The sequence below is a fragment of the Orbicella faveolata genome, unplaced genomic scaffold (assembly GCF_042242905.1).
Source record: "Orbicella faveolata isolate gen_17 unplaced genomic scaffold, um_ofav_v1 contig_26, whole genome shotgun sequence".
NCBI classification, from domain to species: Eukaryota; Metazoa; Cnidaria; class Anthozoa; order Scleractinia; family Merulinidae; genus Orbicella; species Orbicella faveolata.
The window spans coordinates 5,422,363-5,449,414 of NW_028301554.1; the positions used below are offsets into that span (position 1 = coordinate 5,422,363).

At 37.6% G+C, this 27,052-nt stretch overlaps 2 protein-coding genes across 5 annotated transcripts; both read right to left on the reverse strand.

The window, feature by feature from the left end:
- Nucleotides 1-3,089: 3,089 nt before the first annotated feature.
- Nucleotides 3,090-11,312, reverse strand: LOC110043347 (epithelial sodium channel subunit alpha-like). The gene is made up of 13 exons (XM_089296136.1): nucleotides 11,227-11,312; nucleotides 10,342-10,651; nucleotides 9,422-9,539; nucleotides 8,911-9,184; nucleotides 8,524-8,657; nucleotides 8,001-8,164; nucleotides 7,595-7,705; nucleotides 6,900-7,014; nucleotides 6,733-6,811; nucleotides 6,214-6,271; nucleotides 5,792-5,853; nucleotides 5,112-5,187; nucleotides 3,090-4,772 (listed from the first exon to the last, which is right to left on the reverse strand). The coding sequence occupies exons 2-13, from the start codon at nucleotides 10,612-10,614 to the stop codon at nucleotides 4,602-4,604; spliced, it is 1,635 nt and encodes a 544-aa protein (XP_089152262.1). The 5' UTR covers nucleotides 10,615-10,651; nucleotides 11,227-11,312; the 3' UTR covers nucleotides 3,090-4,601.
- Nucleotides 11,313-14,591: 3,279 nt separating this feature from the next.
- On the reverse strand, nucleotides 14,592-27,052 carry LOC110043353 (epithelial sodium channel subunit alpha-like). 4 transcript variants are annotated; one of them, XM_020748801.2, is made up of 14 exons: nucleotides 26,834-27,052; nucleotides 25,367-25,413; nucleotides 21,400-21,712; nucleotides 20,558-20,675; nucleotides 19,982-20,324; nucleotides 19,495-19,628; nucleotides 18,754-18,917; nucleotides 18,346-18,456; nucleotides 17,607-17,721; nucleotides 17,434-17,512; nucleotides 16,865-16,922; nucleotides 16,435-16,496; nucleotides 15,653-15,728; nucleotides 14,592-15,407 (listed from the first exon to the last, which is right to left on the reverse strand). In XM_020748801.2, exons 3-14 carry the CDS (start codon nucleotides 21,667-21,669, stop codon nucleotides 15,237-15,239), a joined length of 1,701 nt encoding a protein of 566 aa, XP_020604460.2. In that variant the 5' UTR covers nucleotides 21,670-21,712; nucleotides 25,367-25,413; nucleotides 26,834-27,052; the 3' UTR covers nucleotides 14,592-15,236. The 4 variants fall into 4 exon arrangements, with proteins under 4 accessions (XP_020604460.2, XP_020604462.2, XP_020604463.2 ...); XM_020748803.2 differs by lacking the exon at nucleotides 25,367-25,413; XM_020748804.2 differs by lacking the exon at nucleotides 26,834-27,052 and having other exon boundaries at nucleotides 21,400-21,706; nucleotides 25,367-25,702.

A 27,052-nucleotide genomic window follows, 5' to 3' on the forward strand; every position in this document is an offset into this window, starting at 1 on the left:
TGTTGTAGGTTACCGAAAACTCTAAAGATGGGTAAAATAAACAACCAACTACGGCATTTTCCGTCGCATTTATTTATAAAAAATTTCCGCGGAAATAGTTGGAAATGGCATTTCCGAGACCCTAAATTTCAAAATTTTCTGGGGGAGCATGCCCCCAGACCCCCCTAGTATTTGCGCGCTGTGCGTACACCTGCAAAATCTCACGCTACGCCCCTGTAGCATGTTTGTCAAGTATTCAATAAAAAGCATAGCATAAACTGATATTTATATTGCTCAGAAGCGCTTCCATTCAAAGACAAATTCCGGTTTGAAGTCGGGAAATTTCCAGTGACGAATGGAATTTTAGGAAAAGACGGGATAACCTAGCCTTGCGAGATATTCCGAAGTAGTCGACAGTTTCTTACCGGAAATTTCTGTTCAATTCGACTTTCCTTCCTGGACCGGATTTCCCGAATTTTCAGTCCAACGGTTCGTTTTTCGTTAAGTCAACATTTTCCGGATTTTCTGGAATCTCTTACAGGAAATTTCCGTACCATTTGTCCTCGTTTCAGAATTTGAGGAATTTCTGGCTGAATGGAAAGTGCCTCATGATCGATTCTGTGTGGTTACTACACAACATTGTTCAAATTGTTTTATGTATCGCGTTAAAATGAAGCGTATTAACAAAGCTGACCAGGCATTTGTGGCGTTCTCTTCCAACACCGCCTTTATATCCGTTCCGGTACACGACTTGAGTCGGCTGTTTTCTTAGCTCTGCAGGTTTTAAATGCTGTGCGGAAGAGTAGCATGAAAAGCTCCAAGAATTCAGCCATAGTCATAACAGAGAACCCAATCCACAGACCCAACTGACCGCCAATGTCGGACACGAAATCTTCAATCTGTTGATGGCAAAATACAGTCCTCAGATAAGAGATGGGTGTGGGGATGCAAGTATGTATTCCAGGTCAAAAGAACATTCTTTTGTATTGTAAGATCCTCAGTTTCCTTTCTTAAGAGTAACACTCGGAAAGGAATTGGTTTTCCGTAATAAAAATTACTGTTGAGGTATTAATTTTCTAATTTTCATCTTGTCTAGCTTTAGAGCTGGCATTGTACATGGCATTTTCTCCCCCCCCCCCCCCCCCCCCTACTCTACAACCCAGTTATAGCCGTGTTGACATGGTGGTGGTAGTAATGTTTACGGGGTGGCTGTAGTGCGGACAAAGTTCCAATAGATTACACAAAGAACAGGCATAAGAAAAAGTTCAATTTGAGAAGTACCACCAATTCATCAGACGTCATTCATCCTAACAGGGTCCTGATAAGCTAAATTATCACCGTCATACACTAGGCCAATCTTACATCGCCAACTGAACTATGGAGTTTACCGAGCTCGTTTTTGAGTTGTAACCACTTAGAGCAAAAAATAACGGAGTTAAACAGGTTGTACTGTTGCTACGGTAACCTATTAAGCCACAAAGATTACATTGTTGCTTTACCAAAGGCTGGGCGTTTATGTTACACCAATACAGTCGCGTTGCTTAATATACTATGGTAGTATTGATGTATCAAAGTATAGCTGTTGGAAAGATCCTGGAAACTGCTTCCAGCCACCTTAACCGACCTGAGTGGCAAGGGAAAATTAAAACCCTCATCAGTCTCAACCATGAACAAAGCTTATGTGGCAAATCATTCCACGTAATGGTTTTCTAAATTCGAACAATTTCCTATTGTTTCAAACTATTTTGAATGTAAACCGTTCCATCGAAAATATCCTAAGTAAAACTGGTAACTATCAAAATGTTGTTTACCTGTGAGATCCATCTTTGGTAAACAAGAATTTGTTTTTCCTCTCTAAATCAGACTGGTAGATTGACTTAAAAACAAGATGAGATATTACCTAGATAGGGACTGAGTACGTAACTGTAAATTGCGAATACCAATGTCAGAATAGATAGCGACAAATTACTACTCAATAGTACAGTTTTCAATTGTGTGTCGAAAAACCAAAACCTATGAGGGTGAGCGCGGGAAAACGTGTGTGAGCGAGTCATTATTGGTTTTGGTTTTACTTCTGATTGGATGAAAAATTGGGAGAGTTTTTAAGCCAATCGTGTGGTGTAATAATTCATACCAATGACATTTGGACAGTCAATTAAAAAAACGCTCTTATTATGTAACTGAGAAAATTACTTGACTGGCCGAGAGCAGGCCAATTTCGTTAATTTCTAATTTGCACCGCAGTGCACTTTAACGGGCGCGCTTATGTGATTTTCCCAGTCATATGATACTGATATGACTAATGGTATGAAGGCTCGAGTAATTAACTCTATAAAGGATTTACAAACGGCAATTCTCAATTAACAGAATAGACTTCTAACAGGTGTATTTAGATCAAAAGTTTCTAACATTTTTTTCGCTTTGAAAAGCCCAGCCTTAAAAAGGAGTCTACAAATTGTCGTATAACTACCGTGTTTTTACATGTTTCCCTATTTGAAATTTTTATATATAATATATTTCTTTCCAATGATCTTTTTGTCGCAGGTTTTTTAGTATTACTTTACTTTGACATATCTCTGTAGTTTTGGGTTAATATTGTGCCGAATTTTTATAAAGTCGCGCGCAAATTGTCAAATATTTTGGAGTTGAAAGTTTGATAAAAAAAGGGGGGTCTCTGAGTAAGTTTTTGTTAATTCGTCAACTAAGAAATCAATGACGTAAGAGATTAATTAAGGCTCAGTGCAATTGCTTTAAAGTAAAACGCATAGTACCTTTTCAATTCTCTCACGAAAAGTCTCTTATAAATTCGAACGGCTCATTTACGTCTCGTTCTTCTGGTCAGCTTACAAACTTATCAGTAAATCAAAACGTGAACACAGAAAGGGACTCGCTTGTCGTCAAATTTTCTATCAACATGGCTCCCGTCCATCAGACGACTTGAACTGTAGCTGTATTTCCTCAGTAGAATAATTAATTTAAATTTTCAGGCCTTAGAACGTTTTAACAACACCTTGCGTTTCGCCTTTCCTATCCGCGGGCATGTTACAATTGTAATTTTAATTTGATAACAAATAAAATGTATGTATATATGTAAAAATGTATGTATGTACATGTTTCCTGCTTTTTTATTTATAGGTAAAGAGACTAAAACTAGCTGTTTGCTTTTTATTACATCCTCTCTTTGCAATTACATCTACTGATCACAGTTCCTGATCCATGGCTTAAAGACGAAATGATTAAAAAAAAAAAAAAAAATTTTTAATATATGTTTGTAAATTAGGAAATGGAAAATATTCCCAATCTTGTTAGCTCAGTCCTGTCAACCTTTTATTCCCAGTTAAATTATTTTAAGCTGTGAGTTTCAGAAGTCCTCATTGGGCTAAACGTTATCCATATAAACAAATAATCGGCCTTCTTTTTTTCCTTTTAAGCTGCATCATTTGGTACTAGTTATCCAAACTGAATTGGAGTGCCAGCAGAAATTTTGGCTTTAGCAGAAGGCCCGGGAGGAATTAGGCGAATATAACTGGAAGTAGAGCCAGCAAAGCATGAAGGGAACTAACAAAGATACAACAAATATTAATAGCGGAGCCCCATAGCCATATGGGAAAGAAAAAGAAACCCATGAATTGATTTTCTCATGGTTATCATGGCTAGCAGTATTGCTCATGGGCGCGTACTCACGGCGACGACGGAGTCTCGCAAGATGGCGGCCATACTCCAGCTAAAAGGTTGACAGAAACATGCAGCCTTGATTTATAGCCCCTTCTTTGATATTGGACATCCATGGTCTATTGACACCCGTCAAAACAAGGTATTTGCTGACCAGTATCACGTGACCATATCGCCGGATCAAGTTCAGAACTCATTGATGTCACGTATTTTTAAAAGTTGACCGCTGATCAAGTGCTGGTTTTCTATTGGATCGCAGACTCATGTCAGGTTAACTAGTTGTAAATGGGGCCGGGTCGTTCCAGAGCCGGTTAATGCTAAGCCAGGATTAAAAGTTAACAGGAGTATAAATATTTCTTGTATACAAATATTTTTCACTGCTTTTGTTTTGTGTATTTTTGAGATTATTCAAACTCAAAACAGAAGGCCAAACAACATACAGAAAACCTCACTGCAAAGTTACAAAACTCAAATCAAAATTCTCGCTTAACCTGGGGTATCTTAATCGGGCTTTGAATAACCCGGCCCATGAGTTCCGCTTTTAGGCTAGGCTAAATCTATATATTATGGGTTAAGAACCTGCAATAAATAACTGTTCGTTGACTTAAGCTCGTGTATGGATAAAGCTGATAAGCATTACCTTTGCTATTGTATTTCTTTCCAAAGGACCAAGAGGATTCGTCACTTGAAAGTCTAGCAACAACAACAGCTGATCAACTTGTAATTCAATGCACGATTTGTCCATTGCATGTTGTAAAAAACTTGATGTAGCTTGATGTCGTTGAGTTTATTATTTTCCAAGTGAACCGCTTAGATAATCTTCCTTTTTCAGTTTCTTCAAACTGAAAATAACAAATTAGTGCCTCTTTGGCTATGTATAAATAATGCATCGAAAAGTAACAAATGATGATGATCAGAGCGGATAAAAGTGAAGGATTTTCCTCTATCCTCTAGATCCGATATGGGTTGTTTTTTGGCTCGGCTGTTTTCTTAGCTCTGCAGATTTTAAGCACTGCGTGGAATAGCAACATGAATAGCTCCAAGAACTCCGCCACGGTCAGTACAGAGAATCCAATCCACAGACCCAACTGACCGCCAATGTCGGACACGAAATCCTCAATCTGTTGATGGCAAAGTGTAATCACTTAATCAGAGACAGGCTTCATCTCAGTCTTGCATCAAATACTATGCTGTTCTTTATCAAAAGTATAACGGAAGTTGAATTTTGCTGATAAAATATCCATTGCTTTTAGCAGCCTTCCTTGTAGACAATCTCACATTTAAGCAACCGACATCAAATATCAAAATTAAAGTTTCCCATTTTACGTATAGATAAACCATCGTAACTTTCATTCTGATGTATTCACGTAGGGATGGGAATGTTTCGAACCGACAACTGAACTATCCCTTACTTGCTTGTGGAGTTTGGTGCTTAAATTAAATTAACGAAGTAGGCCTACCTCGTAAGACCGCTGTTCAGTTATCACCTCCAAGTCAAGCTCCTCATAGAACACTTGCAACTTGCAAACATTTTTTCTGTGTAATTAAGTAAATTAAATAGACGTGATGTGTTTCATCATTTTGTTAAAAATATCTAAAATGTATCAGTAAGGGGTAAAGACCATTGACTAGTAATACTCCAATAACTTCCTACGTATTTATGAATCGGGACTTTGTTTAACATTGTAAGGAAACCTTAAATTTACTTTGTATGTACAGGGTGAATAGGCAATGTGTATGATGGCGTCGTTTGACTACAACTACCAGATTCCTTCACTCTTTCTGTTTCTTATGTTAATCAGTAACCTATGGACATGCATTCTGAATTTTCAACAATGGGTGCACAGATGTGAAACCACGACGAGCTAAAAGAGATGAGCTTGACATCGGGCGAGGCACACCATGCTGCGAAGGACAGGATCGTTGATCGTTGACCTCTCATGTCCTACCCGGGATGAAAAGGACTAAGGAGGAGGAGTGAAACAACCCCTTGCATGCTTGGATGACGTCTACCCGACTATGGTGGCCACCTTTTATCCTAAGTTCTTTTACGTTTTAGAATAGTCTGGAATGTAGTAAGGATGTTTAGAGAAGGGTACTCTTAGCCCAAAAGCTATATTTGATTATCGAATCGATTTACCTGTGAGATCCATCTTTGGTAATTAGTTTATTTTTGTTCTTTAACTCCTTTGTATAGATTGGCTAAAGAAGGAGAAAAAAAGAACTAAAGAATTACTTAGTCAATAAACTTAAAAATAATAATAATAATGAAAAAGACATAACAATTATTAACAATAAGTAACACCAGTGAAGCAAATTTATGTTGTCATTTTGTTTTAGATCACTTGAAGCATAATAAAAGACATACATCTGATATAATAGAGAATTGTACACATACACAGAGAGTTCCTTAGCGGGTCCCCGTTCATACCACGTGCAAGAATGATTCTGATTCCTCGTTTCAAGAAATTATACTTTACATTTTACAGTCAATAAACCCAGCAGAGAGAAATTTGGCTCAAGGAATCTAGGAAGCAAAGCCCTTTTAACCATAACGCTTACCTCAAATCTCTCTGATGGCCAAATGGCGAAAGAAGTACTGATCTTAAACCCCTCCTCCCTGGTTATAAAGGATGAGAGAGAATTGCTATGTTAACAGAGCATTTTCTTATTCTAGCCACCTTTTATGCTATCAAAATCCGTCCGATGATTCTAAAACGACAAAATTAAACAAAGGTTTGTTACTACGAGTATATCGGTACTATAACTTCTTAACAAACGCAAAATTATTATTAATATGTAATTCATATTCTATAGCGCCTTCCAGCAAGTAGGTGCCCGTAAAATAAGCGGTCGGCCCCACCTCCAATAAGTCCGACGTTAACTGAAATATGCTTTTTCGGAGAGAGCGAAGGTACCAGTATTTACGAACTAAATGACACCTTTTGCATTATCTGCTCCTACTGCTAAAGCAAAAACTGCGCGGTTTAATTGGTTTCAGTTCAACTTAGACGAAAATTTACTTCCAGCAATAGGCGAATGAACGAATAACCTAGGTTTTCAAAGTGTCCTTTCGTCTACCTGCATGGTGGTGGACACGAGTCAGTACAATTCAATTTGTTTTCTCTGAACTTCTTCTGCACTTTGCTGAGACATTTGCCTGCCAGAACAATGAACAGCAAGAAATTAGGAAATTAAAATGAATTTGAAAGCGATAACATTGAGTTTCAAGTTTCAAGTTTAGTTACTTGTCAGTTTGTCTGTCACATTGCAGATGCCGTATGTGGAACTTCCGGGGAATCTGTATTCCATGCATTTGCACTCTTTAAGTTGATTGTACGCCAAGCAGGAATCTTTGCATGCCTGAAAAAACAATGTGATAGAATTAAAAGTGGAGCTTCCATTCCGTGTAATAGCTACTATTATCAATAGTGTGAAATAGACAATAAACAGGGAGGGGAGAATATCAATACGCATACATGGTTAGTGAATCCCCGTTCTTGTATCGAAATAAGAAAGATACAAAAGAAGATATAGCTGCATTTTTCTTTAGTGCAAGGTAATGGTGCAATACTTGAGAGGTAATAGCTTTTACTAAGACACAAAGGATTGCACCTTCTACTAGCCACTGAGATTACTGCAAGTATTTTCACACGCTCTCCATTATTTATTCCGTCAGTAACTTTTGGCCGTGATCATATTGTACTTATGATATGCAACATTTTCCTATTCATTCAATACATCGTGGAACAGCATATATTTGGACCACGACTATGACGGATATCTTCAATTCTCTATTACATCGCAGGTCATCACATTGTGCAACTGGGAGTGAGACTCAATTTTGGGCTCCGGGAAGATAGATTCAGGACTCGCAAAGTTGAGAGTAGGCTTCCTGTAAGACTCGATTTGAAAGATCACACGAGCTACAAAACCAACTTACAGTTGCGGAGTAGACTGCTCCAAAGTGTTTTGTGTACAAGTTTGATTTATCACTGGAGACGGTCTTTAAACAACGCTTGCTCTCGAAGGGATCCTCTCTCTGTATCATTTCCTTTAAACAAAAACAAAACAAATGCAGATATTTTAACATGATAGGCTATTCATGGCTCCTGGCTTCGACTTAGAAAAAACATATTCTGACTACAGATTTTTTGATTTGGTTTCTTGGGTCAAACACTGCTTTCTTCATTTCCTTTTTTATAAATAGGTAAATTATAATAGCACATTGTTTGGATATTCTATCTTGAGCGATTAGCGACATTCCGCCAGTTAGCCCTAATGCAAGGTTTCTATTGTCTTTGGATGAACTGCACCATCATAGTAGAATGCTTTACAGTTTTCTTCACCTTTCTCAGTCCAATCATTGTGGCATATCCCGGAGCCAGACTCACTCCTCTCTCCAGTGGAAATGGCATCTCGCCCTGAGTGCTGATATCCATTCTGATTCCTGCTTCTGGAGCCAAAACACCGATGTAATCTTCTTGCTCAATGTTGAGCTCTAAGTTAAGCCCTGCAGTGAAAAATAGTGAAAAAAAACTATAACCCCACAAGGAAAATAATGTTTGCGTGGATAGGGTAAATCTCAGTGAAATTTGAATACCAGTAATTAAAAATTCAAACATAGGTCGTGTGTATTACCATGCTTGTGCACAGTTGATTAGATACAAAGAATAGAGTCACGTCACGCATGTAATTAACTGAAGAAATATTGGCGAATCACAATCAGACATTTTAATCATTTCCACAAGCAAGGGTGCAAATTAGAAAAAAATAGACCGATCTAAATAAATTCAACTTGTCTTTCACTGTTTCAAGAGGAGCTAGAGTCCCTAACGTCATTATTATATGAAAGGAAAGACTCAGACGCACCATGTGATGGTCCTGGCTTATTGGATTTTAGTATGCGTGCATTTGATCCAGAGCTTGTTTTGCCACTGTTAAACGTGTAACAGTTACCGTATTTGTAATGCCAAAACCTCTCCCAGAAAAAGGACGTGAGGTTTCTGAAATAAAAGAAAAAAACAAACAGTGAACAAACAAACAGTGAACCACACTAAGATTATAAAAAATCATAATGTTTTTCCCTTCTAGTGATATTAGAAATCTGAGTCAGATTTCTAATATTACTAGAAGGGAAAAACACTACCTAGCTCAACCGACAACACCTAGTTAAAGTCGTTTTTTGGGGACAAAAACGTTAACTTTGCGTTATAGATCATGATTGAAACATTCTTTTATGTTAAAATGAGAACTTACCGACACGGAACACCTCTGTAAGTACACGATAACACCATGTCCTCAAAACGATGACCCATCGTACTTAGGAAACTTTCATTTTTCTCGGCCATAAGAACGGCCATTTGCTCGCTCTTTAGGAAACGCGGCTCTTTCTTAGCTGGATCGTGAAACTCTCTACTCTCTTCGTCATCCCGGTCATCATAGTCGTCAGGGTAATCGGCTGAATTTTCATCATCGCCATCATTGGCTCTTCGTTTTCTACTTTGAGCCGTTAAGGACGCATTCCTTGCTTCTTTTGAGGTAAAAAGAAAAATAATCAACACCCGCAACACCGCTGAGCAATTTATATAACAACATACTGGATCATTACATTAAGGCAAGTCGCGATGGTTGTTTACTGAATGAGCAATGAAAGTTGGTTAATAAGTAGACCCGTAAGGTCCAAAACGTGAGGTTTTCCCAGGATTAGAATATGAGCCTGGTCGAACAATCATGGAGACATGAACAAATACCAGTTGGCTGCACTTACCAAGTTCAACTTCAATGACTTCGTAAACAAATCCCCTGTCCGTATCCTTTGCTGCTTTAAGAGAGCTGTATTTGATTGCATTGAAGTTGCAGAAAGTTACAGCTGGAAATGGAGGACTCTGTGAGAGAAATAAGAACTGTTTTTGAGAGCATGATTTTTCGGTCAGTGACACAAGCGTAGGTCCAGTTTCCCGAGTTGAACCAGAAGGTGTCAGGGTCGACTCCTATCTGGAGAACTCATATCGGTTTTTCCGAGCATACCTTTGACACTGACAGAAAACCATCTTATATATTTATTAGGCTAAAAGTTCTCCGCTCAATCGTTTACTATCATTACAAAGGATGCCCCTTGTCGACATTCAACTACTGGTGGTATGCAGGATATGGTTTTCATCAAAACCGAGTTAAATGGCCTTAAATTGGATTCAGTTGCTTTGTGTAGGAGAAAAAGAAATATGAAATAATTTTAGTACCAGGGGATGGAAGTCGTGCGACCTAAATCTGGATAAGGAAATTCATTTTCACACCACAGACCATCAGTTTCATCTTGGCAAGAAGTCTTCGTGGGTGGCGCGGGGGCCAAATTATGAGTGCCCTGGCCTCTAGATCAAGCCGGCTGCATTCAAACCCTGGCTGGGGTCATTGTATTGTGTTCTTGAGCAAGACGCCTTATTTTCATTGTGCCTCTCATTATCCAGGTGTTTCACTGAGTACCAGCAATTTTAACACTAAGAAAACCCTTCGATGGACTGGTAAGAAGAAGACTGGGAAGAAATACTCCTTGTCGCTTCATGAAAGGAAACCGAAAATAGACAGTAGCCTGATGAGTCACTGGGGTCGAATTCCCGACTAAGAGGCATACTAAATAAAGGCGTTTTCTTTGTTTAAAGCCGTGAGAAGAAGCGAAAATTCGAACCATACCTTGGATGTTTCTACTGTCACCAAGGTAGTGAGCGGCCGTCTTTGGTATTTTTGGAACAAAGTGTGGACTTGGACCGTCATGATCGTTGTTGCCCCTAATAACAGCATCGTCCAAAATACAGTCCGAGTCCAGTGTGTGGCGGCCATTATCCTTCCCAGGTCATGAGCAGATGTGTAGTCGCAGAAGTTCTTCACCAGTGACCAAAGCGTGTTGCTTGATTCTCTTCCATGTACCTCTGTTGCATCCTGGCTAACAGCGTCTTGTATCTCCATTTCGAGATAAGATTACCAAGTCATTTAAATGGCGCAGCTGTATCCAGGAGATAATATTGTTCAGTAAGTATAATTTTGGAAAGAAATGTGTTAAGCCTAACTGTTACAATCATTTCTTTCGATTTTGCTACAAGTGAACAAAACCAATTCTTGCACTATGCGGAAAGTTTGTCAAATCTTAACGCAGCCATTTGGTCTAGTCCCCACGAGTCACCTTTTAAGCTCTGTGAAAGAGCCTATGGCCAGTTCAAGTCCAACTTATGCTCAAAAGGTACTGAAACTTGGAAATTAAAACAAAGTTCGACCTCTAGATGCGATCAATTGAAACCATTGACCCAACCTTTTTGGATTAGCTTGTCTCCAATCTGTCTTGATCACAAAACTGGATTTGTCTCAGTTACTGACACTTTTCTTTGGCCCTGCTGAAATCCCGCAATTATTATTTATCATCATTCAATCTATGAAACACATCGAAATGCTATTTCAAAATTGCTGCGCAAGAAATATGAAGACCACCTCAGCATGGCTCTACACGAACAGAGGCATTCTTTGTTACTCCAATTGCATAAGGATATTATTTTTCAGTAATAAACGTCCTGAAATAGTACGTACCCTATGGTTTCATCTTTGCGTTAGGAGAAATAGTGGTTTATCCCCTGGACTTCGAAGGGTGAAAATGGCAAAGAGCATACAAAATTATATAAAAAAAGCTTCATTGTTTTATAATTAAGATTATGCAGTAATTTCATGCTCGGAAAGTGCCCGAACTTATCATGCATTATTATGTTAGGCCAAATATTTCGTGAGAGACATTTATGCCGTAATTAAAAAGTGAAAAAAGTGGCACCATCTATTCAAATGCAAAATAGAATTCCAATTTAAGCAGAATTCTTGATAACAGTTGACGACTATCATGGAAAACAGTTTTCTAATTTCCTTTCGAAATTAGAAAGTGAATAGAAATAATTTTAATGTTACTAATGAGGGGTCACCTGAAAGGCGTGGTAATATATTTTTCACTGCATTTCAAACTTTTAGTCGGGTGTTTTTGACGCTTTAGGCGGTTACATTTAAGAGACATCTCTGTTTTTATTCCCTGAAAACTAAAAGAGAAAAGCCACATCCTGATCCGGTAATGTTAGAAATTGTTCAATCGGATGTGAATTAGTTGAACTTAATAATTTAGGTATGCTCAAAGTTGAATAGCGTTTGTTAGCTTTGGTGGTCTGAATCATGTCTTTTGTCTTTCTTTAGAAATTATAGCAGTTGTTTTATTTTCGTATGTTAAATTTTAACAAACTGAAAAAATGTCAAAAAATAAACATGAATTGCATCTTAACTCAGTCTCCCATTTTCTCGTTTTCCAGAGTTTTGCTCATCTCAAAACGTGGAGAAAATAATCATTATAATTTGGAAAATTCATGAAAGATACAGCCTTGAAGACTCAAGAACAGCTAGCGACTAGATTAAAACTAATTAAAACTAAAAACGTCGGCTTATCAAGCCTTACGTTAACTTAAGGTATGTCACCCTTCAAAAACAAGCTACTTCAAATCTCCTAGGGATCAATATAAATAAAGCAATATTTTTTGTTTTTGTCGCAATCTAAAATAAAATTTTATGTTTCTTTAATTTACTTAAGAGGAACTTGAAAATCACCTGCATGGGAAACTCAAACTCTTACGTTTTTGCTTAAACTGCCTCTTAAACTCAGCGGATGTCAGTCTATAGCCACATTAAAATTCCTTTTCATCAAACAAACTTCTAAATTTCTACAGTCTACATTATAACTGAAAACAGCTTTTAAAAATCTTTTTCTACAGTACGACATACCCAGCTTAATTTGATGTACAGACCTCCCTTGATGCGATCCCTCGCGCCATCCTTATGGCGTCGAGCAAATGTTTCACACAACAGAACCTCTTAACGAATTTTAACATGCTTGACAACTAAAAAAGCGTCGTTGTTTTCTTTCTTTTTCTTTAATAATGCCAAAAAAATAGGTTGCTAGTTATTGATAATTGAACCAGAGCTAGACTTCAGTCGGGGAAGTCACAACTGTGCAATGGCTTGAGAGAATTGCGTCCCAACAATTTCTCTGTTTTGAAATAAGTGGATGAATAAATTAACTTGCCCGTCCTCTACTAAATTCCCAGTGAAAAATGATCCATTTAAAAAAAAAATCAGCAAATCTTTTATACAGTTTTGGTGATCAATTCAAGGACTGCAAAAGATCTCCTAGATGTGGAGTAAAACAAACTGTGTGAGTAAAATTTGGGCATCGCGGGTCATATTTACGGAAACCTATATTGCTTATCGCTTGATTTTTTGACACGCCTTACCGCATTCAAATTTGAATTTTCCAGAAGTTCCAATTTTCCATTGGAAAATTATTTGCTGAACACTTAACACTAATGGCGACTTTGTCAGAAATTTTCCTATTATATTTCACAGTCCAAACTAGAAAGAAACCAACATATTCGAAGTGGGAAGTTCTGAAAGGCCACAAAGGAGTAACAAATCCTACGAAGTTTTAAATTCCTTAAACACTTCCCTAACCTGACAAATAGATAAGAATTTGGTATACTGCAGTGAGGAAGGGGGGGGGGGGGGGGGGAGGGGGTGGCTGACTCCTGAACAAACGAAAAATTCAAATTTAAACCGACAAAAATTTAGTCATCATGAAGGACGCACGCTGGTCCGTAACAACGCATAGTTCGTTGCCAGCCTGTTATTAAATAAACGCTTTTTTGTGCTCGTCGGGGAGGAACACGCGCCAGGCACGTGCACAAAAGACTGTCTAAGAAGCTATGTCACCATATTATAAAAAAAGATATTGTAAATGACCATTCCATAACTAACTTTCTTGTGTTATTTAAGGCGCTCTTTGTTATAAATAGATTTTTAAGTGGCTGCGTAGGTCGCTTGCAAATGAGCCAGATTATTATTCTTTCTTTCTAACTAAACTGCATTTGGTGGTTGTCAGAATGAAAGCATTTCTACTGGGTTAACTGGGTTAATTGTGGCGAGTTCAATCGGTTGCTGCCATTTTGAACAGCCCTATGTCAAAACCACTTGTTGTTTTTACCATAAACGACTAAGAATGCCAACTTTATATTACGGCGGAAAACGCGCCGATATCCATCTACGTATAGCTGATATTATACTTCGAGTAGTATACCTCCATATCATAATCCAACATTCATCTTTTCTTCAAGGTAGCAGCTTACTAATTTTCACTAATGTGTTTTCATTTACTTCAAGTTAAACTACAAGAAGTAAATGGCAGTGACTACAACTTTACGAAATAATTCCCTAAAGTATTTGGGGCCGCTAAAGCAATATTGCCATTGGCTTATCAGAGGATTTAGGAACTTCCCGACATTCTTTGAATTGAAAATTATTCAAAATAAGCATGAAATAGAAGAAGAAATAAATTATTATTTTCGATTTTCTATTTAATCAGAGATATCAAAAAGGTCTGCAACAATAATTTATTCATTGAAAGAAATAATTATATTTTTTTTGTTGATTGTGGTGATATTTTGTTTTCTGCTTTTGAATTTATAGCAAAAGAAACTAAAATTAGCTGTTTGCTTTTTTATATTCTTTCTTTGTAATTGCATCTACCGATCACAGTTCACTTCCTGATCCATGACTTACAAGAAGAAAAAATTTAATAGATAAACATTTTGTTAAAATATATGCTTATGAATTATTTTATTAAAAATATTTCCAATCACCTTTTCTCAGTTCTGTCAACAGTTTATTTTATTTATTTTATTTTTATTTTATAGATTCGCCATGAGGCAGGTGGGCATACAAAAGAACACAAGGGCCCCTTCTAAGTAAACCCGCCACCTAATCATCCCCCTAAAAATCCCCCTAGTTTGTTCCCATATTTGAATTATTTCAAGCTCTAAGCCGTAGAAGTTCTCACTGGGCTGAACGTTAAACAAAAAAACAAATAACAGGCCTTTCTTTTCGTTTAAGCTACTTTAATTGGTACCATGTAGTTACCATATCAAATTATCATGTATATGGGAGACCCCGCCCCTGTCAAACTGAATTGGAGTGCCAGCAGAAATTTTGGCTTTAGCAGCAGGAACTCAGAAAAAAAGAAAACCGGAAGAGGAGCCAGCAAAGCGTACAACATATAGTAATACGGGTTTACAACTTGCAATAAATAGCTTTTTGTAATTTTTTTTCGTTGACTTAATCTTGTGTACAGAGCAACATTTGTCCATTTTGTACCTCTCTCCAGTTGCAAACTCGGCAAATATTTTGCTATAGCTGATTACCATCATCTTTGCTATTGTATTTCTTTCCAAAGGACCAAGACGATCCGTCACTTGGACGGTCTACCAACAATAACAGCTGATCAGCTTGTAGTTCAATGCATGATTTGTCCATTGCATGTTTTAAACAACTTGATGAAGCTTGATGTCGTTGAGTTATTTTATTTTCCATGTCAATTGTTTAGATAATCTGTCTTTTTCAATTTCTTCAAACCGAAAATAAATAATAAATTAGCGCCTCTTTGGCTATGTATAAACTACGCTTTCAAAAGTAACAAATGAAGATGAACAGATTAGACGAAAGTACAGGATTTTCTCTATCCTTTAGATCCGATATGAGTTGTTATTTGGCTCGGGTGTTTTCTTGGCTCTGCAGATTTTAAGCGCTGCGTGGAATAGCAACATGAATAGCTCCAGGAACTCAGCCACAGTCAGTACAGAGAATCCAATCCACAGACCCAACTGACCGCCAATGTCGGACACGAAGTCCTCAATCTGTTGATGGCAAAATATAGTCACCTAATCAGAGACAGGTTTGATCTGCCTTGTATCAAGCAATATACTATCTTATATCAACGAAAATTTGAAGTGTAGAGCTTATACAGTATATGTGAATTGATCCAATGCTTTTATGTATACCTAAACCATTGAAACTGAAGTATTCACATAGGGATGGGAACAATCCCCTACTTGCAATTGTTTGTGCAGTTTTGTGTCAAAATCAAACGAAGTAGGCCCACCTCATACGACCGCCGTTCTGTTATCACCTCCAAGTTAAGCTCCTCATAGAAGACTTGTAACTTGCAAACATTTTTTCTGAGTGATTGGGTAAAATAATTAATTTCATTATTTTGTTAATAACATCAGAAATGTACAAATCGAGGGGTAAAAGCATTGACTGTTAATTTCACTAGAACCTCTTGGGCATTTATCACTCTGAAATTTGTTGAACCTTTTAAGAGAGTATCAAATTACAATTGTGTTTGAATTAGCGCGTTTTCGTCAAATTAATCGCCAGATCCGTTAATTCAGGTCATTCAGTAACTCATCTTCTTTATCCCAACTGAAACATAAAGCCAGTTAGTCCTTGTAGTTAAGTTTTGTCAGGAAAGCCAAACAGTAATTACTCGGAATGTTAACGTCAGGATTTTCGTAAACAGAGACTCGTCGTATTTGTTTTCAAATGACAGTTTCCTGGGTAAACATGATAACAATTAAAAACTTGAACATGATCTTGACAAGGGGGAAAACCCTTATAAAGAAAATCGAGTCTTTAAATGAAAGTTTTGGCCTGTTTGCCATATAGAGTAAATCAGTGGTCTCATAAACTCGAATTCTGAATTTTCAGTGAAACGACGCCTTTTTTGGATCACGACCAGTCAACTACGGTGCCAGCCACCTTTATCGTCATATCAACAACAAGGGTCTATTACATCTAAAAAAGAATGTGGAATGTAGTAAAGATGTTCAACGAAGGGTAATCCTCGCCCAAAAGTTAAATATGATTATCGACAAAGTTTACCTGTGCGATCCATCTTTGGTAACCAGCTTCTTTTTGTTCCTTAACTCCTCTGTATAGATTGGCTAAAGAAGGAGAAAAAAAGAACCAAAGACTTACTTGGTTAATAAGCTTGAAAAAAAATCATAATAATGAGAAGAGAGAGCAAGACAATAATTAGCACCAGTGGAGCAGATTTAAATTTTTTGTAGACATCTTGTATTTAGATCACGTGGAACAATGCATAGTTATAGACATGCATCTGGTATTGGAATCATATGCGTACACAGCGAGTCGCTAGGCGCATCCCCACTCACACCACATACAAAAATGATTTTCATTCCTCATTCCAAGAACTTATCCTATAACATTTTACAATTAATAAATTCAGCAGGGAGAAATTTCGCTGAAGGAATGTTCGGAGTAGGAAAGTCGTTTCAGCCATTAAACGTACCTCAAATCTCTCAGATGGCCAGATAGCAAACGAAGTACTCATCTTAAAACCCTCCTCCCTGGTTATAAAGCAAGAGAGAGAATTTTCAATGTTAGCAGGGCATTTTCATATTCTGTTTCCCTTTTGCATTGTCATCAAAATATCCCCTTTTATGCTACCAAAATCCATTTAATGATTCTATAACGATAAAATTATGCAAACGTTTTTTGCTACGAGCATGGGTGCTATAACTTTTTAACATAATGCAAATTGTTATTAATACGTAATTCAAAATTTATAGCGCCTCAAAATTTAGTAAGTAGGTGCCCGCAAAATAAGCGGTCGGCCTCACGTACATTAAGCCCGTTAATTGACTTATGCTTTTTGGAAAAAGCGAAAGTACCGGTATTTACGAACTAAATGACACCTTTTGCAATACGTGCTTCAGCTACTAACGCAAAGAAGGCGTGGTTTAAGTAGTTTCAGTTCAACGACGACGGCAATTTCCACTCGGCAATAGGCAAATGACTGAGTAAGTTATTGAGTAAGGAATGCTCCCCCAGCTCTTTCAAAAAAACCATTTCGTCTACCTGCATGGTGGTGGACAAGAGTCAGTGCAATTCAATTTGTTTTCTCTGAATTTCTTCTGGACTTTGCTGAGACATTTGCCTGTCGAAACAAGGAACAGAGAGAAATTAAGATATTAGACTGAATTTAAAAGAAATAACGCTAATAAGCTTTGAGAAATGTAAATTTCAGTTACTTGTCAATTTGTCTGTCACGCTGCAGATCCCGTACGATGAACTTCCAGGGAATCTGTATTCCATACATCCGCACTCTTTAAGTTGATTGTACGCCAAGCAGGAATCTTTGCAAGCCTGATGACGAAATTAGATGTAAATTAAAGCTAGCATTGCAGATTAACATGGAATGGCTACCGTTACCAATAGTGTAAAATAGACAGAAAAAGAGGAGGAGAGAATATCGATACATATTTCGTGAATGTCCACTCTTGACATTTTTGTATTTTTAAATACAAAAATTTTAAAAATGAGCAAAGGTACAAAGGATAAGGTTGCATTTTTCTTTAGTGCAAGGTAGAAATTAAGTCAATTGTATATACTAAGACACAAAGGATTGCACCTTCTATTAGCCACTGAGATGACGGCAAGTATCTTCACACGCTCTCCATTATTTATTCCATCACTAGTTTTTGGTCATTATGATATGCGGTAAGCTTCTGTAGCTGCTAGTGTTGTACTAATGATCAAAAACATTTTACTATTCTTTCAATACATCGTGGAATGAAATAAATTTAATGTAGACCGCGCCTATGACGGGTGTATTCACTTTTCTATTGCATCACAGGTCATCGCAGTGTGCAGCTGGGATGAGACTCAATTTTTGACCCCGGGAAGGTTGATTCAGGACCCACAAAGTTGAGATTACGCTTCCCGTAAGACTCACTTTGAAAGATCTCACAAGCAATAAAATCAACTTACCGTTGCGGAGTAGACTGCTCCAAAGTGTTTTGTGTACAAGTTCGATTTATCACTGGAGACGGTCTGTAAACAACGCTTGCTCTCGAAGGGATCTTCCCTGTTTATCATTTCCTTCAAACAAGCAAGAACATACAACTATTTAAACATAAAAGACCATTGAAGACAACTCGCTTGGCTTTAGGGGAAAAAATATCCTGACTGTAAAGCTTTTATTTTGATTTCTTGGGTCAGACACGGCTTTTTCTATTGCCAGTTTTATAATTGAGTCAATCGTAAGAGCACATAGTTACAATATTCTGTCTAGAGCATTTAGCAACATTAATTCCACCAGTTAGCCCTGGTCCAAGGTTTCTGTTGTATTTGGACTAACTGCGCCTTCTTAGTAGACTGCTCAACAGTTTTAATCACCTTTCTCAGTCCAATCATTGTGGCATATCCCGGAGCCAGACTCACTCCTCTCTCCAGTGGAAATGGCATCTCGCCCTGAGTACTGATATCCATTCTGATTCCTGCTTCTGGAGCCAAAACACCGATGTAATCTTCTTGCTCAATGTTGAGCTCTAAGTTAAGCCCTGCAGTGCGAAGGAAAAGTGAAAAATAAAGCATGGATTGAGTGAATTTCAGTAAAATTTGAATACCGTAAATAGAAATAAAAACACGAGAATTGTATGTTACCATGCGTTCGTGAAAGGGAGGCGCGATAGCCTCATGATTAGTGCGCTCTTTTCCGGATCGAGCGGTCCGGGTTCGAGCCCTGGCCGGGGACATTGGGTTGTGCTCTTGGGCAAGACAATTTACTCTCACAGTGCCTCTCTCTACCCAGGTGCATTAACGGGTACCGGCGAGCTTAATGGTAGCATCCCATCCAGGGGGGAGTAGAAATACTTGTAGTCGCTTCATGCTACGTACAGAATCCGGGATAAGCTCCGGCCTGGTGGGCCACTTGGCTCGTGTGCAGACTTAATGCGTGCGTGAAAAGTTTACTATAAAATGTAAATGTCATGTAATTGAAGCAACATTGGCGGATTACAGTTCGAAAATCTTTTGTTATTTCCACAAGTCAGAGTCCATGTATATTAGAAAAAAAAGAGGTATATCTTATAAGTTCAAGTCCATTACATGAATATTAAAGAAAATACTCAGACGCACCATGTGATGGTCCTGGCTTGTTGGATTTTAATACGCGTGCATTTGATCCAGAGCTTGTTTTGCCACTATTAAACGTGTAACAGTTACCGTATTTGTAATGCCAAAAACTCTTCCAAAAAAATGATGTGAAGTTTCTGAAATACACGAAAAAACAAAGGCAAATATTCAAGACAAGTATTTATTTCTTGCCAAGGAAGGAAGCACTTTGACTATACTTTACTTGCAGCAGATAATGTGACAATTCAGGCCAGTTCCTTTAACGGTAATTAGGGATTTTCTATAGGTTTATGTTTAAAGAGAAGTACACTCTGATGTAGACATTTTTTTGGACTTTTTGTTGCTTGCCCCCCAAAAAATAAGATTATTGTGATCACAAACCAGATTTCTAGTCTCGCTAGATAAAGGAAAAGAAAAACTAGCTCAACTGACAGCACTTAGCTGAGGTCGGGTTTTAAACTAAAAACCTTTATATTTAATGAGAACTTACCGACACGGAACACCTCTGTAAGTACACGACAACACCATGTCCTCAAAAAGATGACCCATCGTACTTAAAAGACGTTCCTGTTTCGTGGCCATAAGAACGGCCATTTGCTCGCTTTTCAGGAAACGCGGCTCTTTCTTAGCAGGATCCTGAAACTCTCTACTCTCCTCGTCATCCCAGAAATCATCATCGTCGTCAGGGTAATCGTCTGAATCGTCATCATCATCATCATCATCATCATCTTCGTCAGATCTGCCAGGAGTTGGTTGGGTGCTTTGTACTTGTTTAGGGCCATCATTGGCTCTTCGTTTTCTACTGTGAGCCCTTAAGGAGGCATTCCTTGCTCCTTTTGAGGCAAACGAAAAGATAACCAATACTCACTGAGGAAGTTATATAACAACATAATGGATCGTTACATTAAGGCCAATCGCATTTGTTGTCAACAGCATGGCCAAAACTGGTTAATTAATTAGTAGACCTACATGTAGGTTCCGAACGTGACGTTTTCCCAGGGATCAGAATATGAGCCTGGTCGAGCAAAAATGGAGACGTAAACAAATACCACTTGGCTGCACTTACCAAGTTCAATTGCAAACAGTTGGTTGAAAAGTTCCATGTCCGTATCCTTTGCTGCTTGAAGAGAATCGTTTTTGATTGCATTGAAGTTGCAGAAAGTTACAGCTGGAAATGGAAGACTCTGTGAAAGGAATAATGACAGTTTATGAGTGGATAATTCAGTTTTCAGTGACAAGCACAGTCGAGTTACCTGAGTTCTCCTGAAAGCTGAGTCGAACTAGAGGGTGTTAGGTACTTATCTGAGGATTCTTTTTTTTCTATAATTGTTAACGTTTTTCCACGACTATGCCTTTGACACTGACAGAAAAAACATATACTGTAATATATTTACCAGACTAAAACTGCACCATGCCATTCAGTCGTTTATAAGCATTTCGTATATGCACCTTCAGCTTGTTGACATTCAACCCATAGCAGTTTGCAGGTTGTTTTTCACTAGAAACTAGTTAGATTACCTTACGTATGGCTTAAATCTAGGCATCAGGCATCGTGGCTAGAATTCCTCGTGGGTGGTGCGGGGGCCAAATGGTTAGTGCGGTGGCCTCAAGATCGAGCGATCATGGTTCTAATAAAGTACCGTGACTCGGGTCATTGTGCTGTACGGTTGAGCAAGACATTTTGTCTTCATAGTGCCTCTCTCAACCCAGGTATATAAATGAGTACCAGCAAATTTAACGCGGAGGCAACCCTTTGATGAACCAGCAAGAGCAAGAGTAGAAAAACTCCTAGTCGCTTCATACAAAGGAACCGAGCCGCTGGGTTCAAATACAGACTACGAAATACTAAATGGAAGAAGTTTGCTATGTTTAAAGCTGTGAGAAGATCACCGAAAGTTCAAACCGTACCGTGGATGTTTCTACTGTCACCAAGGTAGTGAGCGGCCGTCTTTGGTATTTTTGGAACAAAGTGTGGACTTGTACCGTCATGATCGTCGTTGCCCCTAATAACAGCATCGTCCAAAACACAGTCCGAGTCCAGTGTGTGGCGGCCATTATCCTTCCCAGGCCATGAGCAGATGTGTAGTCGCAGAAGTCTTTTACGAGTGACCAAAGCGTGTCACTTGATTCTCTTCCATGCACCTCTGCTCCATCCTGGCAAACGTCTTGCATTTCCATTTCGAGATAAGATTACCAAGTCATCTAAATGGCACAGCTGTATCTAGGAGAAAAAAATATTGCTTAGTTGGTATAATGCTGGAAAGAACTGAGCGTTAAGCGTAACTGGTAAAATCGTTTCTTTTGATTTTGCCACAAAACTAATTATTGCACTATGCGGGAAGTTTGTCTCACTTCAGTACAGACATTTGGTCTAGTTCCCACGAGTCACCTTCTAAGCTCAGTGAAACAGCCTATGGCCAGTTGAAGTCAAACTCATACTCAAAAGGTACTGAAACTTCTGACCTCCAGATGTGATTAATTGAAACCTGAATTGCATGGCCTACGAGTTTTTAAATAGCTCGTTTTAGTCTGCCTTAACCACAAATCCAAATTTGGCTCAGTTACTGACACTTTTCTTTGGCCCTGCTGAAATCCCGCAATTATTATTATTATCATCATTCAGCCTATGAAACACATTTAATTGTTATTTCAAAATCACTGCGCCAGAAATGTGAAGACTTACTCCATATGTTCTGTGCACGAACAATAACAATCCTCGTTACTCCAATTGCACCAGGATACTATGTTTCATTAATAAAAGTTCTGAAATAGTACGCAACCTATGGTTTCATCTTTGCGTTAGGAGCAATATATGTATATGTCCTGGACTTCGAAAAGTGAAAATGGCAAAGGGCATGCAAAATTATAAAAAAGCTTTCTAGTTTTATAGTTAAGATGATGCAGTAATTTCACTGTATTTTGTTAACCAAATATTTTGTGAGAGACATGGACGCGGTGATTAAAAAAGTGACACCATCCTTTCAAATGCAAAAAAGCTTTTCAATTTAAGAAGAATTTTTGATAACAGCTCATAATTATCATGGAAACGGTTTTCTAATTTCCTTTCGAAATTAGAACGTTCATAGAAATAATCTCAATGTCACTAATGAGGGGTCACCTGAAAGGCTTGTTAATATATTGCTCCCTTGCACAAGACACTTTAAGTCCGGCCTTTTTGTCTCCTTAGGTTGTATTTAAGAGACATTACTGTTTTTGTTCCCCGAAAACTGAAAAATAAAGTCATATTCTGATCCGGTAATCCTAGAAATTGTTCAATCGGATGTGAATTAGTTGAAGTTAATAATTAAGGTATGCTCAAAGTTGAATACCGTTTGTTAGCTTTGGTGGTCTGAATCGTGTCTTTTGTCTCTATTCAGAAATTATACCAGCTGTTCTATTTTCGACATTTCAAATTTTAATAAACGAAAATTTTTTTGAAAAACAAAATCAGGAATTGCATGTGTGATTCTTTTCCTAACTTAGTGTGCCGTTTTCTCGTTTTCTAGAGCTCTGCTCATCACAAAACAGAGAGGAAAAAATCGTTATAATTTGGAAAATTCATGGAAGATATAGCCTTGAAGACTCAAGAACGGCTAGTGACTAGATTAAAACTAATTAAAAATAAAAACGTCGGTTTATCAAGCCTTACGTTAAGGTATGTCACCCTTCAAAAACAAACTACTTCATATATCCAGAGGCGCTCAATATATTAGAAGCAATATTTTTCGTTTTTGCCGCAATCTGAAATAGAATTGTATTTTTCCTTAAATTACTAAAGAGGAACTTAATACCACCTGCAGACGAGGCTTCGAGTCCTATTTCTCGCTTAAACTTAATATGCTGCTTAAACTCATTGGATGTGACTCCGAACCAATTTAGAATTCCGGCTTTTTCATCAAACGAACTTAACAAAATTTTAATTATAACTTCTTAATTTCTCAGTACGGTCTACATTATAACTGATGGTGCCGTAATGCGGAGGTTTCAGAGAAAACAGCTTTCAACAAGCTTTTTCTACAGTACAACATGTCTAGCTCAATTTGATACACAGAACTCCATTGAGCATTTCCTCGCCACCCTTATGGCGTTGAGCAAATGTTTCACACAACTAAGCAGTAACATGCATGACAACTGAAAAAGCGTCGGTGTATTTTTAATAGTCGAATAATTGGGGGAATAAATTATCTTGCCTGCCCTTTATTAATTTTCCAGTGAAATATGATCCATTTAAAAACCCAGCAAATCTTTTATACAGTGTTGGTAATCAATTCAAGGACTGCAGAAGTTCTCCTAGATTTGAAATGAAAAACTATTCAAGTAAACCTTTCGGCATCGCGGGGTATATTTACGGAAACCTATATTGCTTATCGCTTGAATTTTTGACACACCTTACAGCAATCAGGTTTGAATTTTCCAGACTTTCCAATTTTCCAATGGAAAATAATTTACTGTCGCATTTTGGTGTCAAAAAAACTGAACACTTAACACTAATGGCGACTTTGTGAGACATTTCCCTATTATATTTTACAGTGCAATCTAGAAATTTAAAATAATCGAAATTTAAAGCTGGAGATTCAAAAAAGCCACAAAGGAGTAAAACATCTATACCGAAGTTTTGAATTTCTTAAAGGTTGTTTCTAACACTTCCCTAACCTGACGAATAGGTAAAGATTTTGTAAACTGCAGTAAGGGCTGAGTCCTCAACGTTGCTAGGCTCTTACTAAAACAAACGCTTTTTAGAGCTCGTCGGAGAGGGACACCCGTCAGGCACATGCATATAGAATGCCTAAGTAACTACATCATCATCATAAAAAAAGGAAATTATGTATATAAAGAAACATTCCATACTTAACTTCCCTGTGTTATTTAGGGCGCTCTTTTTTTTTAAAATAGATTTTAAGTGGCAACGTCGGTCGCTTGCAAATGCGCCAAATGATTTTGTTTTCTTTCAGACTAAACTACATTTAGTGGTTGTAATGAAATGATTTCTACTGGTTTAACTGACTTAACTGTGGCGAATTCAATTCGTTGCTGCCATTTTGAACAGGCTTAATTATCTCAGCAATTTTTTCTTACTTTAAACGACTAAGAATGCCAACTTTATATTACGGAGGAAAACGCGTCGATATCCATCTACGTATAACTGATATTATACTTCGATTACGATACTTCCATATCATAATCCAACATTCATCGCTTTTTCAAGGTAGCAGCTTACTAATTTTCACTAATGTGTTTTCATTTACTTCACGTTAAACTGCAAGAAGTAAATTACACTGATTAAACTTTATGAAATAAATACCCAAAAATTTTGGAGCCGCGAAAGCAATATTGCCATTGGGTTATCAGAGGATTTAGGAACTTCCTGGCATTCTTTGAAAATTATTCAAAATAAACAAGACATAGAAGACGTAATTGTTCTTGATTTTCTATTTTATCAAAGGCATCTAAGAGGTCAAAAACAATAATTTATTCATTGAAAGAAATGGTTATATTTTTTGTCAATGGTCGTGATATTTTAGTCATAGCAAGTTTAAAGACTTCGATAATTACAATCTTTTGTTTTATAAAGCATTACCACGTACTCTTTCTTCTGTTAACCTTAACCAAATGTAATTAAAATATTGAAAAATGTTCATTTAATTTGCAATCAAAATAAATGGCCTGAGCAGGAGAAAAAAAAACCGACAGCTTACAGTGTAAAAATGACCAATTCTACTTCAGACAGGCCGTAAAACCATTAAAATATAATGACAAATATAGCCTGTAAAATGTAAGGAAATAAGTCTTAAGTCTCCTTGGTAATCAGGGATTGTTTAATGTATTGAAACTAAGTTTTCTCCGGTAGTGTTGTCTGGCAAACGAAAGATCCTACCTGTTGTAAATCATTCCCTTCTGGTGTTCATGCTGCCGTCTTTGTTACTAAAGTCAAACCAAAAGCCAAAGTAACGTCTGTAAACCTTGAGGATTGAATTTGTAGTTATGAACAATAATGGTTTAGGAATAATGTTGTCCCTCGACTTTTGCATGTTCCAGTGATACACGAATCATTCAAGTAAATTAGGCCTCATCGGTCTACTTCTCTGACGAGTAGTTGATCGATGGCGCGAAAATTGAAGAGTTCAGGCATTTCCCTCAGAAAGAATTTTCCTCTCTAGAAAACACCAAGCCGAAATGACTTCTCACGCAAGACTGCTTGTAATAACTGCACGTCGTGACTCACTCAAGGACGGTTGCACCATATTTAATTAAGGTTCAATTATATTGATAGCACGTTAAGTCATTTGACCTCAAAGGCTACACGGAAAGTGGTTCTTTATTATTAATATTCTCGCCACCGATTATCAAAAAGTCTGGGAAGCTGAGCACACTCAGGTAATAATCCTGTTGGGGTTAACAAAACCTGGTAAAAACTGTGTCACTTCATTCTTAAATTCGTCAATTAGCTCAATGTCGCCGGATAAATTTGTTACAATGTCATCGAGGTACAAAAATATCATTCAGTAAACAACTTTTTAGACACTTATCTCAGGTCACGGTTTTTTAACAGAAGAATTTTCATTTCTTTTTTGGTTATTGTTTGGTTATTGTAATTGAAGGTAGAAACTTTCCTTGATCTGTCAGGATAGTTGTAGTTCTTTACGAAAACGTATAGCTGCAATTAGCACAGCAAAATGATACATCTATGATAAGACATCAAGACCTCAATATTACGCTGACTCACACAGGGCAATATAACATCACACTACGATTCTTTCTGGAACTGTACAAGAATTGCTTTTCAATTTGTCTTGTTCAACCAAAATATTTTCTAAAAACCAGAGCAGAGGGAACTAAAAGCAGCTTTAAAATGGTGTGTGGTACAAGCAATGACAAGTACAGCGAAAAAGCCCACATATTTAAATTGTTGACAAGTTATAAATAAATATATCATCAATTTTCGGTAGTCTCTCTTTTAATTTTAACAAGATCGACATGGCTTCTTTGCATTTTATGGTAAATTCAATAGAAAAGCGAATATGGCGTTTTTAGAGGCCGTTTTTATGAAGGGACCCCTCGGTAGTTATACATGAAAATACTACAGAAATTATGTGTTCCTCCATCACCTGCTTAAATGTGTCAGTTAACCCCATCTTGGTTTAAAACTACTGATTCTGAGAGATAACGTGGGAATTCAAGCTAAAACAGCATTTCTTGCAAGATGCATAATCTGCTTTCTACTAAAGAAGATCATACACTTGAAGGTAAAGGCGGTGGTTCAAAGATAAATAGTGACCACATACCCTGTCAAACCATGTGTAATAGATGCAATTTATAATTTCCTATCTACCATCAGCCTTACCAGATAGGAAGGTCTCGGCTATTCTGAAGATCTGTAGTCTGTTGCTCCCATCAAAGAGTTTTAGTACACCTGCTTAGCTGAGCTTTGGCTAAGAATTCCTAACCTGTACTTCGTAAGTATCTAAAGATTCATTCAGGTGCTTCACCACTACAAAAGATTTCAGATTGATTAACTGAGATGCCTGACACATCAATGTGGTCTAAAATCGATCGCGTGATT